Source organism: Caretta caretta, chromosome 8 (genome assembly GCF_965140235.1).
Source record: "Caretta caretta isolate rCarCar2 chromosome 8, rCarCar1.hap1, whole genome shotgun sequence".
Classification (NCBI taxonomy): Eukaryota; Metazoa; Chordata; order Testudines; family Cheloniidae; genus Caretta; species Caretta caretta.
The window spans coordinates 63,790,456-63,804,286 of NC_134213.1; the positions used below are offsets into that span (position 1 = coordinate 63,790,456).

The 13,831-nt window shown below is 41.6% G+C and overlaps 1 protein-coding gene across 8 annotated transcripts in view; it reads right to left on the reverse strand.

Moving 5' to 3' along the window:
* Positions 1–13,831, reverse strand: part of KCNT2 (potassium sodium-activated channel subfamily T member 2) — a 296,063-nt gene that overhangs the window by 26,338 nt on the left and 255,894 nt on the right. For 7 of the 8 annotated variants that reach the window (XM_048861559.2, XM_048861560.2, XM_048861557.2 and 4 more), the window contains 3 exons: positions 9,997–10,098; positions 6,352–6,435; positions 4,559–4,687 (listed from right to left, as the gene is read on the reverse strand). In XM_048861559.2, the coding sequence (XP_048717516.2) occupies positions 4,559–4,687; positions 6,352–6,435; positions 9,997–10,098 (315 nt within the window). The remainder of the gene's footprint in view (positions 1–4,558; positions 4,688–6,351; positions 6,436–9,996; positions 10,099–13,831) is intronic. The other variant, XM_048861563.2, reaches the window with a different exon arrangement.

Consider the following 13,831-nt stretch of genomic DNA (forward strand, 5'->3'; position numbering starts at 1 on the left):
AGGTGCCAGCGAGGTTCTTAGCTTCTTAACCCTTTACAGGTGAAAGGGTTCTGCCTCTGGCCAGGAGGATTTTTATAGCACTGTATACAGAAAGGAGGTTACCCTTCCCTTTATTTTTATGACAAAAACCTAGCCCAGTGATGGATCTGGTGAAAGGAGGCATTCCAGCTGTACACAGACCTGGTCACGCACGAGGACAAGAGCAGCAGGAAAGTAAAATGGTTACTCTACTTTACTGGGGAGCAAGACAGAGAGGTCTGCACTATGCTGAAGCTCACCACTGCTTTAAGTCTCTCAGCAGTCCTAGGAGTCCTGTGGAACTATTGCTCCTTGAAGCAGAATGGAACTGTGGAGTGATGCAAATTTTCCAAAATCCAAAGGCTAGACCCTGGTATTACTACCTTACACACTGGCTGCTACATGTGGTGACACTGGCAGGCCAAGTACCAGCTCATGCCCAGGTCCCCATGTCTCAAATGGACATTAACAAATACTTAGGTAGAATCTGTCTGGATCACTTGTATTAGAATTATAAGAATGTGCTTAGTGTTTAGACTATTAAATGCTCGTGCAGTAATATTACTTGTAACATTTGTGTTCATAGTGTAATATTTGAATAGTCCTATTCTGAGCCTCGGTGACCGTTTGAATGGCCTTATAGGAGAGGGACATTAATTAGTGTGAAGAGCAGCTCTTCTACAGAAATTGTTACACACCTCCTGAGAGAGGAGACCCAAGGCAGACAGCATGGATTTTTACAGCTGGAAACACCATAAATCTGGGTTGAAGAACCATCAACAATAGGATTTAAGAGTCTTATTGTTCTGCTCTCCTCCCTCTGAAGATGAGTCATGGAAGTGGACTTTTCCCATCAGCTCAGTATGCAGCTCAGAGCACATGGCAGGAGAAGGATAAAAACTCTGAATCAAAATAACTAGGTATCTTCATGATGCTTGGACTTGGAGGAGATGGGGAGCAGGAAGGTGTTTCCAGGCATAAACAAGAGATCCCCAGCTGCTTGGCCCCGGTTAGTCCTAAAGGTTAAATAGAACTTGCTGATTATAGAAGCCTAGATTATATTTTGAAACTGCAGATTGTAACTCCTTAGGGTGTCTTCTTGCTTTTACCTTGTAAATAAGTCTCTAATTTCCTTTTCCTATCTAATAAATCTTCATCTACAATAGGATCTCAGAGTTACAAACACCAGAGTTACGATCTGACCAGTCAACCACAAACCTCATTTGGAACTGGAAGTAGGCAATTGAGAAGCAGCAGAGACCCTTCCACGTCCACATAGCCACTGAATAATGGTAAGGTGAAATCAGTTGTGAGAACAGCAAAGACACTGTTACACAAGGCTGCTTCCTCTGGGTCAGACCTCTTGTTAGCATTTTTGGCACACAGGAGTACCTCATCACAAGGGTGCCAAAACAGTCCAGTGCAGGCACTGGTGGGACACGCAACCAAAACACTGCTACTGATGAGAGGAGACCTGTTGCAGCCAGAAGGATGGAGATACTGCAGAGAGCAGATAGCCAGCAATCAGGGAAAGGAGGCACAACAGGACTATGACAGGTCAACCAAGGACCTAATGGCCCTGGTGTCTCTCACACCTGTGAGAATCCAACCATGCAAGAGACACCAGAAGATGTGGACTAAAGGAGTTGTGAGGGGTAGGGTGGCACTCAGGTTATACAGGGTGACTGCACAAGCGGGACAAGTGATCTGAAGGAACAGGAGGCATGATCCAGCAGACACAACACTCAGAGAGAGCCTACAGAGAGAGAGTGATCATTACAGAACACACAGACATGGAACCATCCAGAGGCTAACCCCACAGGCAAGGAGGAAACTCCACAGAAAGATAGTTTAGTAGACTCACAGACAGGTGACAGGGAGACAGAATCATTCCCAGTATGATTTCCTGTTGAGGAGACCAACCTATCCCAAAAGCTAAGTAACCAGCTGAGTCTGTGGTAAAATTGAGACTCCAACTTGGCTACATAATAGCAACCTCTAGCTAGGGACATCGGGTGGCGGGGAGGAGAGAGTCTGGGTGTCAATTATTTTGTTTTTAATGTGTATATTAAAGTGCTTGTAAAATAAGGAAGGGCCAGCATTACCTGGGGGCAGAGGGATAGCTCAGTGGTTTGAGCATTGGCCTGCTAAACCTAGGGTGCTGAGTTCAATCCTTGAGGGGGTCATTTAGGGATCTGGGTCAAAAATTGGGGATTGGTCGTTTGAGCAGGGTGTTGGGCTAGATTTCCTGAGGTCCTTTCCTTCAACCCTGATAATCCATGATTCTGGGGTGGGGGACTGCTAGTGACAGGACACGAGTAGAACAGGGTGTGCAGGGAGTCAGGCTGTAAGCAACTCTGCTACGTGGACAGAACAGTGCACTGGGCTTAATTAAGTTTCACTTACTCAACTTAGCCTGTATTCAGCTTCACCTTTTGTGATTTAAACAAGCAGTGAAGCTAGGGCAGCAGCAAAGAAAAGAGAAGTCTTTGTTTAAGATTGCAAAATATCCATCCCACCATACTAACAGATCCAAACTCTTTTAGCCAGCTGTCTTTGGTATATAGTCAGCTTTTCTGGTTTCCCAGTTGGTACTCCTGGGTAGATAGTCAATTGTTTCTCTGTTTTTAGATGAGACAGATATTTTTGATAGCAGTGGAAGAATTAAGATGAATTAATCTTTATATACATGGAAAAACTGAGGTGGAGATGAAGAAGGTCAGAAACTGCTGTAAAAAAGGTGCTCAGTGGTCAGCTTTGCAGCAATGGCTCTTCCCTCCCCGCCCCACCAGAATGTGCATAAAGGTACGAAACCTGGGTGGGGCAAGACTCTCTGTCTACGCAACAAGGAAGTCACCACCCACCCTCCCTCCCCTAGTGGAGGCGAATGGCAGGCTGGGTTAGGACCTGCTGTGGGCATTACGCAAGTCGCCCCTTTTAAAGGGGGCTGGGAAGGAATTTTTCCCACGTCACCACAATTGGCTTCGGTGGAGTGTGTGTTTTTTCACCTTCTCCACAGCAGGTGTGAGAATGGACCTTTTCTGGTGAATAGAAAAGGTGGTAGGCCATATGTTGCAACTTATTTTGTAAGGTTGGGTGGATGTTCAGTGCAGGTACTCCATAGGGAGGGTAGCCAGTGACCAGATAAATGGCCTGGTAAAGGACTTAAAAGGAGGAATTGGATAAAGAAACAGAATAGGGAAGGGGGTTCAGGGACTCCTATGATTGGTATAGCAGGGAGCCAACCCCCCCCCCATTCTCATAGCCCTCCTTAACCCTCTTACGAGGCTGGTGGATGGTAAGGTCCAAGCCATGGGTCCGCTGGGGGACCTGGATGGAAACAAAGTGGGCTGATGAAAGCCCCAGATCATTGATTTGAATAAGTATGGATTTGCCTGCACTGTACACTTTATCTGCTGGGTAGTCCCAGACATCTATATAATAAAATTGCAGCTCGATTAAAACCCATAACTAGTCTCCTATCCTTCTTGCGGTATACCCAGACAATAGAGAGCCACATGATTCTAGGCCAAGGTGTTCATACAGCAGTAATGCCCCTGGTAAGCTGAGTGCTATACACAGAAATTAAAGAGCTGATGTGGTTTCAGATTGGTCCTCTATTGCCTAATGTCTTGTAACTGGAGGTTACTTTGTGGTGCGTATTAGCTTTCAGTTTATTGGATTCTTTCATTATTGCTGTAGAAAAGCTATTGACAAGGATTCAATTCTGCAAGGTGCTCAGCAGCCTCAGCTCTCATCACCTCTGAGAGTTGCTCAGCACTTTTCCAGATTAAACTCTTGATGTGCCCAAAGCCACTGGTTTGGACTAAAAAGTGAAAAGGAGAGGAAAAGCTGTTAACACGAAATGCCACAACACCCTTAATTGTGGAACCACAACAACAGATACTGTATACTAAATTGAATGAATAGTTGCAATAAAGCTCAAAGACTTAAATAAACCTGGGAGCACTGCATTGAAGTCTTAATATGGCAACACTTTGAGGTCAATACTCTTTCTAGTATAAAACCCTGCTTGTAAAAGTCTACATCTGGGCAACAGAAAATACTGCCGGGGAATATCTATTATACTAGTGATTCTAGAATTCCTGTAGCAATAGCTGGACTCATGTGGCCAGAATTTTCAAACTTGGAAGACCCTACCCCCTCCCACTCCCAAACTTTGCTGCTGCTGCAGGGGAGGCGCGGAGCCAGGTAGGGAACCTGCTGGCCCCGGCAAACAGGCCCCCCCCAGCACCAGTGGGCGTCCTGGGCCGCGCGCCACTGCCCATTTCCCCCCTGCACCATCTACTGCTACATGAAAAAAATAAATTTACTATTGAGTGGCATGATTGCTTGAAACAGTACAGTAGGTTATACCTGTGGTATTGTATTACATTCCATCTTTAATTAAAAAATATTTAGTAGCGTCAATAATACTGTATGACCTCTCTAACTGTGTATAGTCATTGCACTATCTTAATGTATTACTATGTGGTTTGGGTTATCCAAACTAGAAATTGGTATATTAAAGCAGGCAAACCTCAGATGTTGTAAGCTTTTGGGATTCAGTTCTATAGATTCCAATAGGAATATCTCCTGTTGAAGAACAAAGTTTCTGATATAGTCTGGCATATGTCCTAATCCATAGATCATCTTCTGTGATTTTCATCTGGAAAAATAATAGCAGAAAGTAAGGTTCCAATTCTATAATGTTTTGCTCTTTCCTTCCTAAGGGACTTTCCCAAGCAAATGCCTTGGTATTTTGGAAGGGAGCTTCACTCATACAGTTTTAAAATTATTTGAAAATTCTTTTACTGACTGTCTAATATCCATGTTAAGTGTTGGAGTAAAATAAAAGTAAAATGGCTGACAGAACAAATAAGGTGTTATGGAGAGATTGAGGAGCATAAAGAGTAATTTGAGTTGAGAAGAGGTATGTGGCATTAGGAGAAGTGTATCTATTTTACTTGTCTCAGCAACCAGAATGTTAGAAAGATCAAAGTAGCACTATTAAGCATGAATGTCATGTGAAATGAATTTGAAAATTCTTCCACATCTTCCATGACTACTATGGTAGTCTTACTTAAAAAGTTAGGACATTTGAGATACAACCAGTGTGATCCAATTTAAGACACTGTACATCAGCTTGCATCCTGTTATAATGGTTGACTAGCTGGTGGGAAAAAATGTTAAATATTTAAAATAATAGATGTAACTTTTTAAACAAACGTATTAAAGCACTGTTAAGCCAGGGGATGCCTTTCATTTCCAAGTGCCCAGTCTTGTAAACTCTTTCTTACATGACTAATCATGTGGAAGTCAGCGGGGACCATTCATGTAAAGAAGGGATTGCAGAACTGGTGCCCGGAAAGCCTGATACAAAGCCCAGTGGAGAGATTCTTCTTGACGTCAGTGGTCTTTGGATCATGACCTTATCCTCTGAAATAGGACTATCACACTGCCAATATTGAACTTATTGAGCAATATCGCTGCTCCTGATAGTAAGCTCAGAATCTGCAAGTTCACTTCAGCTTATTCATGCTGTGAAACGTCTTTCACATTTGAGACTACTGGACTGAATAGAATACATTATTTACATGACACCTGTGCCAGTGACTGCCATTTTCTTTTCCTTTTAAAACTATCAGATCCCTTTCTACAAATCTTTCATTGTTGGTTGAGATAACAGAACTCATCCAAGGAAGCTGCTTTGTTACTCATGAATATTGATTCAAGAATGCTGAAGTATATAATAACAAATAACTATGATAATGCCTCTAATTTCCTAGGAGCAGGAAATACAGTATGTGAAACTCAACTAACTTTTGCTTTCTATCTTTATCTGATATTTAGGGCTCAGTTCTGCCCTGATTTTACCACCAGTGCAAACTCATTTGAAGTGAGTGGGGTAGCACAGGATAAAGTCCTAGCCACATTTAGCCTTTACATAGCTAATAAATTTCATTAATAGGTACTTTCATATTCTTTAAATTCAGTTTAAGAGTTTGTTACTCCATACAAAAGTAATATAGACAACCTATGGAGTTTTTTTCAAAAGCTTTATTTAAATTCCAAACACTGGTATAACATCTGCAGTTTTTTTCTGCCTTATTTTTTCTTTACATATCTTTTTAAGTTTCTTTTCTTTTGCAGGTAAGAAAAGTAGTGAAGTTTTCTACCTATTTTACTGAACTCCTACTCTGAAGATAAAGAAAATAACTGCCTTCATAGGACTCTCATGAGAGAAACCACAGTACGAAAAGAGCAGTGGTATTGTGTGGAGGGTACAGAACCTTATATGGCACCATTTAATCATCTTAAAAAAAAACTTACAGAACAAAGAAACCCAGATCCTGGTGTGGTATCTAGTCCCAGCAGAAGTCTTGTGATAGAGATCATATAATCCTTCACAAATGACTGCAAGATTAGAAAAAGAGAGAGAGAAAAGAAAGTTTAAGTGCACAGATGAGCAGGTGATTACAAGGTCAGCAGCACCATGTGTGAATTCTGAACGAAAATATTGGTATTCGCAACAGGTCATTCTTTCCTGGTGAAAATATGAGGCATTAAGGGCTCTTTAATCTAGCAGAGAAAGGCATAACAAGAACCAATGGCTGGAATTTAAAAGCAGACCAATTGAAACTAGAAATACGGCATTTTTTTTAAATAGGGTGTTGAAACAAACTACCAAAGGAAGTGGTGGATTCTCTGTCTCTTGATGCCTTCATATCAAAACAGGATGCTTTGCCACACAAGCTACTGGGCTCAGCGCAGAGGTAAATGAATGAAATTCTATAGTCCGTGTTATATAAGAGGTCAGACTAGATGATCTAATGGTCACTTCTGACTTTCAAATGAGTGAATCTAAGCTATCCTTCTCCCCTTAGGCTGGGCTGCAGGAAGGGCAGAGGGTTATCCATGGTCTCCTTCAGTTGTAACAAGTCTGTCCTGTGCCATCTACCTACTTGTGCATTGGGAGGCAGAGCTTAGGGAAAGCTGTCAATCCTCTTCCCTCATGACGCTGTACTGGCTTTCAGTGGCTGGCTGTATGTTTGGTTGGTTCAAGACAGAATCAATATATTCTTGTTGGTCAAAGTTGCAGACTTGGATTTATAATTAGCCTTTACGGAAGGTTAATCTTAGGGCTTGTCTACACCCAGAAGTTGTACTGGTTTAATTTAAGGTGTATTTTTAAGCTAGTTTAGCTAAGCTGGTGCAAAAGGCTATGTGGCTATTCATTCTTTGATTTCAACCAGGCTTATTTTGCTTTAGTTTGTTTATTAGGACTCACTGAATTGCAGAATCATTGGACTGGAAGAGATCTTGAGAGGTCATCTAGTCCAGTCCCCTGCACTCATGGCAGGACTAAGTATTATCTACACCAGAGGTTCTCAAACTGTGGTCCGTGAGCTCCATTCAGGTGGTCCATGGATAGTTCCCTCTAAGGTGTGCGCCTGGTACGAGAGAATGAAGGTGCAGGCGTGGTGCTACTAATTAGGTGCCTGGGCCCTGGAGAAGACGCACATGTAAGGTGAGGTGGGGGCCTTGGGGGAAATAAGGAGTAGGTGGGAGGGGGGAGTGTGGTGAGAATAGGGGATTTGGGATGTGCAGGGCTGTGGCAGCCAGCGAAAGGGCAACTTTCCTCAGCTGCAGGGCTGCGGCTGCCGGGGAGAGACAGCCCTCTTTCCCAGCCCCAGCTCGGGGTCTGCCATGGCGAGGGGGAGAGAGGACACATCCACCACATTAGAAAGGTAAGACTACTGATATTAAAATATGAGCGCTGTGCTTTTATTTGTAGGACCCAAAAGCGTTAATAATTAAGCTTTTTTTGTATTGCGCTTTTATCCAAAGTGCTTTACAATAGTTAGCTAACAGTACAAACAACATTTGGAAAGATCACTAAGTGGTCCGCTGAGACCCTCAGCAATTTTCAAGTGATCTGAGGAAAAACAAAGGTTTGAGAACCACTGATCTACACCATTCCTTTAATTGGTTTAAACTGAACTGCCATACTCTTTTTAAAAAAAAAAATCCTCTACCTGATTTGGGACAGAGAATGGAACCTAGTCTCCTGAATAATAGAACAAGGAGTAATGGTCTCAAATTGCAGTGGGGGAGGTTTAGGTTGGATATTAGGAGAAGCTTTTTCACTAGGAGGGTGGTGAACCACTGGAATGGGTTACCTAGGGCAGTGGTGGAATCTCCTCCCTTAGAGGCTTTTAAGGTCAGGCTTGACAAAGTGACTTAGTTGGGGATTAGGTTCTGCTTTGAGCAGGGGGTTAGACTAGATGACCTCCTGAGGTATCCCTTCCAACTCTGATGTTCTGTGATTCTATGATCCCAAGTGAGTGTCCTCACCACTAGGCTGTTGCTTCTCTCCCCACAGAAATTCCATCCTGGAGCTCAGAAACCTTCCCAATGAAATGTTCATCAAAACAGATATGTTTACATGAAGAACTTGGTTTGGACAAATCAGTTTTTTTCCAATGAAAAATTTTCTGCCAAGAAATTCCAAGCCAGCTCTATTGATTGTAAATTGCCTCACTCCATCCAGTAATGGCATTCTGTATACAAAGGGAATTCTGGCTGATCATGTATAACAACAAATATAAAATACTGAAGATGGCAGGAGTTAATAATAACAAAAAACTGTTTCCATAAGAGTGTCGTCATTCATCTATCACTTGTAAAATAACACCAAATTCAGTGTTCATATTCTGGGGCAGGGTTAGAATATGCCTTGTGAGTAAATACATTTATTTCCAAAATGTACAGCAATTGATGAATAGCTGTAAATCTTGGGGTTTTGTTTTTGCAGCTATATACTTACCTACCTCCTGTATTGGAAAAAAATTGATAGATATACTTAGCCTCAAGAAGTTGCTCTGCATGCTATATCACCATCATGTTGACTTTACTTAGTCCGCTGTGTTAGAGCCAGACTCTGCAACCCCAACTCACACCAAGTGGAAATGTAGAGGTAGGTACTATTTGTTGTAAATAAGTGTGGCACAGTCCAGCACTGTGGGCTTGTTACAGCAAACACATGTGAGTGACATCACTCATGTGAATCATTCTGTTGGTTTCAGTGGGATTACTCAGATGAGTCAAGTCAGTCATTTGCAGGACAAGGATCTGACTTTGTAAAGCAGAACACTACAAGCCAAGAGCTGGCAACTACATGGTAAATGGCATAATCCAGATGAGTGCATGCCTATAGTATCCATTATTAATGTCCCTTGTACTTTGGCTGTGAAGAGCTCCAGATGCAATATTTCAGTGTGAAGAGCAGGAACAATTTGCATAGAGCGTTATCACTGTTGGGCTAGTGAGTGAACAGACACTAACATCCAGAGCATACTACATGACCTCTTGGCTCTGTCTTGGCATTCCCTTCTGCAGCTCTGACATGGGACCTGGTGAAACACCCTTTTTTTTTTCTTGGGGTTTTTTAATTGGATTTTTTTTATTGGATTGGAAATATTTCTGATTGTAGTCAATGAGCCTTTATTTGTTGTTCTTCTGATGACTTTTCTGGTGCACTCAGTATACAGGGCCAACCAGAACTTGGGCCTATATGGCCTCAGGTCTGCAATTGGTTCTGTGTGGGTGGATTCCTGGACATTCACAGTGTGCCACTGTATGAAGCCCTAGTTGCAGAATCATCTGTCTAATCTCATGAGGGTTACATGCTTAAAATAATGTCTTTAAAATGTTAACATTTTACTAAAAATCATTCTATAACAGTAATACTGTAAAGAAAATAAAACTTTTCCTTACACTACTTTAAAAGTAACTTTGTTTTTCATATATTAAAGGTAAAGCAATAATAACCCGATACATAAAACATCAGCCAGCATACAATAAAACATTACAAAGTGGCTCATCTAACAATTAAATATAAATCTGTGATAAAGCATATGTTATGCTGTGATAAAGCATATGTTAAAGAAAATTAGGTGTTGTCATGTACAGTACCTGGTACAGGAGGGTGTCCAACATACTGATGCTGAAAACCCTTCCAGCAGCAAAAGGCAGTCGAAACATAAATGCCAGATTAGAACCCTTCTCCCGTTCTTTCTGTTCAAAGGTTAGAAATAAAGAAATTTCAGGCGTTCCTTTTTTCTTTTAAAAAACACAGTATATAATGTCACATTGGTGCTTCCTTGGAACAAACTGTAGCAACCAAAAAGTAAAATTTACTCTCCCTGGGTAGTCATTCATTTGTGTTTACAGATAGAAACAAAAACATAGCAAATTACAGGTGTCAGAATCAATTATTAAAGGCCTGATTGTTAGATATGTTGCCCGGCTCTCATCCTGCTAGTGGAGATCCCCGCACCTGTGTGGAGACCGATGGGTCCATGCTAGCAGATCTGCCTGTCTGATCAGACCCTTTGTGAGTAATTCCATCTTTGGGAGAGAGGGGAAGTACGGGGCTACTCATACTGGACCTGATCCAAAGCCCATTGAATCCAATGGGAGTCTTTCTGTTGCCATCAATGGGTTTTAGATCAGGCCCACTGTATCTAGTGAGGAGGCACCAAACCCTTTTGGAAGTTCCCTTTTCTGATGTCTGAGGCTTGTACAGGGAGCCACTAAAAAGAAAATAATAGGGTTCTGTTTCAGGGGTTGGGAGGTTACTGAACAGGGAAAGAAGAGGAGGTGGAAGCTAGATGGGGCCAGAGGCTGCTGTTTTGATACCTTTGGGGAAGGGAAATAGAAACAGCAAAAGCATAGAAACATTACAGTGATGCTCTCTTCCCTCCCTCCTTCCTCTTTCTTTCTTTACAGATAAACTACATTAGATCTTGCTGCTGCTTGTTCCCCCAGCTATCGGGGGGGGGAGAGCGCTAACAGGTTTGAGGCATTTTCAAGAAATCAGTGATAAATGAAATGCAGGCTTTCAATCCAACAGATGTCATGCACAGTGGGTTAGTGTGGTAAAGATACTCTGCAAATTTCCAAGTTAAACAGACACATTTGCCTGCAGAATGGCAGACTGCTGGAACCAATGTGTCATTTATATGTACTCATGTTGAATTTCATGCTGTCATCCCTGCTGTTTTTCATTGTTTGACATTTTTGTTGTGAATACATGTTGATTTGTATAAACACTACCAAAAAAAAGTCAAAGTAGGAAAATTCTTTCCAGTTTAACATATCTAGTAAAATCACTTAAAATATGACATCAGTGGAATTTATTTTAAAAACTAGGCTCCTTTTGAGCTAAAGCAGACTGACAACATTCTTAAAGGTTTCAGAGTTGTAGCCGTGTTAGTCTGTATCAGCAAAAACAATGAGGAGTCCTTGTGACACCTAAGAGACTAACAAATTTCTTTGGGCATAAGCTTTCATGGGCTAGAACCCACTTCATCACATACATATCTGGTACTGTATTTACCACTCCATGCATGTGATGAAGTGGATTCTAGCCCATGAAAGCTTATGCCCAAATAAATTTTAGTCTCTAAGGTGCCACAAGGACTCAACATTGTTTAATTTTAACACTTGTTGTTTCTTTTTAAAATGAGGAAAATACAGAGTTTTATGCCAAACTTACTATCTTTATTAAATTTAAATTTGACCAGCTCCTAGATGGTTATTAAGCAATGAAGAGTGACAACATAGATAACATCCCCACCTCCAAATGCAACTAATAATCCATTGTTTCCCTAAAATTATAGCAATGCAAAGATGTTACTGTGGTACTAATATCAGAGCGTGCCAGTTGACTAGTGTTCAAGTGTTCATCTGCTATATGAATAATGAAATATCAGTGTCACTGTAACTCTTTCTTTCTGTCCACCGAGATTTGAGGCAAACAGATAATTTATTGATAGTTCTAATGATAACTCATGCACATTTTTTGATTGTCCAGTTACACTGAGGTGTAACCTCAATTTATTACTTGGTTCAAATGAAACCTCCCAGACACTTAAATGATTGGTTGCCAGAGCTTGCAATTTTTCACATGCAAAACTCACATTAACTTGTAAAGGAGTTCTGTCACCAGTCTACATGTAGAGAATTGTGTATACTTGAGGCAAAATGCTTCCTTTGCCCACCGGTGTGAAGAAGTGCCAAGCTACACAAACTCTGTGGAGATGTGCACATCTCCTGTTGTGACATGCCGTTGGGAAGCAGTGTTAACAGATGCTCTACTTCTTCGGGTGCATAAAGGGAAAGAATGAGCATGTTGGGGGGATGGAGAGGGGGAGATAAAGAGTATAATGGAAAATTGCTGTCTCCCCAGCTGCAGCTGTCAATATTCATTTTTTTTATAGTGGCCATCCCAAACAACCTACAATAGGTCATCGTTAGAGTAGGTCAGGTTCCTCGGTCTTCAACTAATGCTGCTGGTCTTGGTTTCCACTCCACTTGTCCAGTGTTCTCCACAGTACACATATTTGCAAAGACTCCCTGAACTGGTCCCTATTCCACTGTCAGAACTGGCTGTGTCCATGCTATCTCCCTAGAGACCTCCCCAGCTAATCAATTCACTTGTGCATTTACCTCACTAGCACCCCCACCCCCAAAAAATCTCGTTCCTCTCAGATAAGGTTCAGTACCTCCCATCTCTGCTCACCACACATGACCAGGGCCAACGATTTATCCATTAATGACAGAGTTATTAGGCTCTATACACAGTTAGTATGCACATTCAAGCACTTCCATAAGGAAGTTGGTCAAAGGGAAATGAACATGCAGATAAAACTCTGCACCCTCCTGCTCCCCTAGTCCTTATGTATATTTGGCCAGAACATTAAGCCTTAAAATAGTAGGTCTAGCCTTATGGGGAAGTGCTATGTAATGGATGAAAACATAAGGGATTTATAGAAGTTACTCTAAAACCCCACTTATTCTAATAGAGAATATCCTTTCTATATGTGTTTTAACCATCACACAAAGATTTTTTCTATTAAAATCTAAAACACGATTAAAAAAATCTCTAAAAGATGTATTTTCATAGAAGGTGGCAAATGCCTTTGAGCAAAGGAAGTATTGGTACTAACATATATTACGTAGCCTAGAGTTCATTCCTATTTTTAAAGACCATAATTATTAGAAACACAGCAGCTATGAAAACCATTTAAAGGGAGATTAGTTCCCAGGTATAAATGTTTTTAAGGTAGAATGAGCAGAAGTACTCTAGTGGGGTATATGCATCATCCTGGTACTGAAAGAATAAATATGGGTTTGAGAGGCCAATTATGCTACCTGATTGCACCTGGAGGATATGCCAGGATTAATTAAAGATGAAACCCAGCTGGGGAAGGAGCAGGTGACTCTAAATAATGGAAGTACAACTTAGAAGGGGATTGCAGAGAGAAAGTCTGCTATTACCTTCTGTGATAAGTAAGTGGGGAAGACTGGCAGGGTCAAGGAGGATCCCTACAGGGAGTGTTGGCTGTGGAATTTTTTTCTAAGTAGCAACGTCTGGTAGGAGATTAGGAGTGACATAAAACAGTCATTGAGGTGGAGTAACTTCTGGCAGTGAGCCCTTGTAATGGGGCTGGCTTTGGTGTTCTAGGGAGAGACCCCTGGGAGATGGTCAAAACAGAAAAGAATGAAAGAAGAACAGAAAAGAATGAAAGATCAAACCTGAGGAGGGTAAAACTGGATTTATGTTTGTACCTGTACTTTGGGAATTTGTTGGGAGAATTCCAGAGGGGAGTTCTGGCCATGAGAAAAGGATAAGTTTAGACACTATGAGAGAATCCTGCTGATGGGCTATGGTAGGAAGAAGTCCAGGGAGGTGGAAGCAATGAGTCTGATGGTTCAGACCTTGGCTGCTGGCTATAGGCTCCCT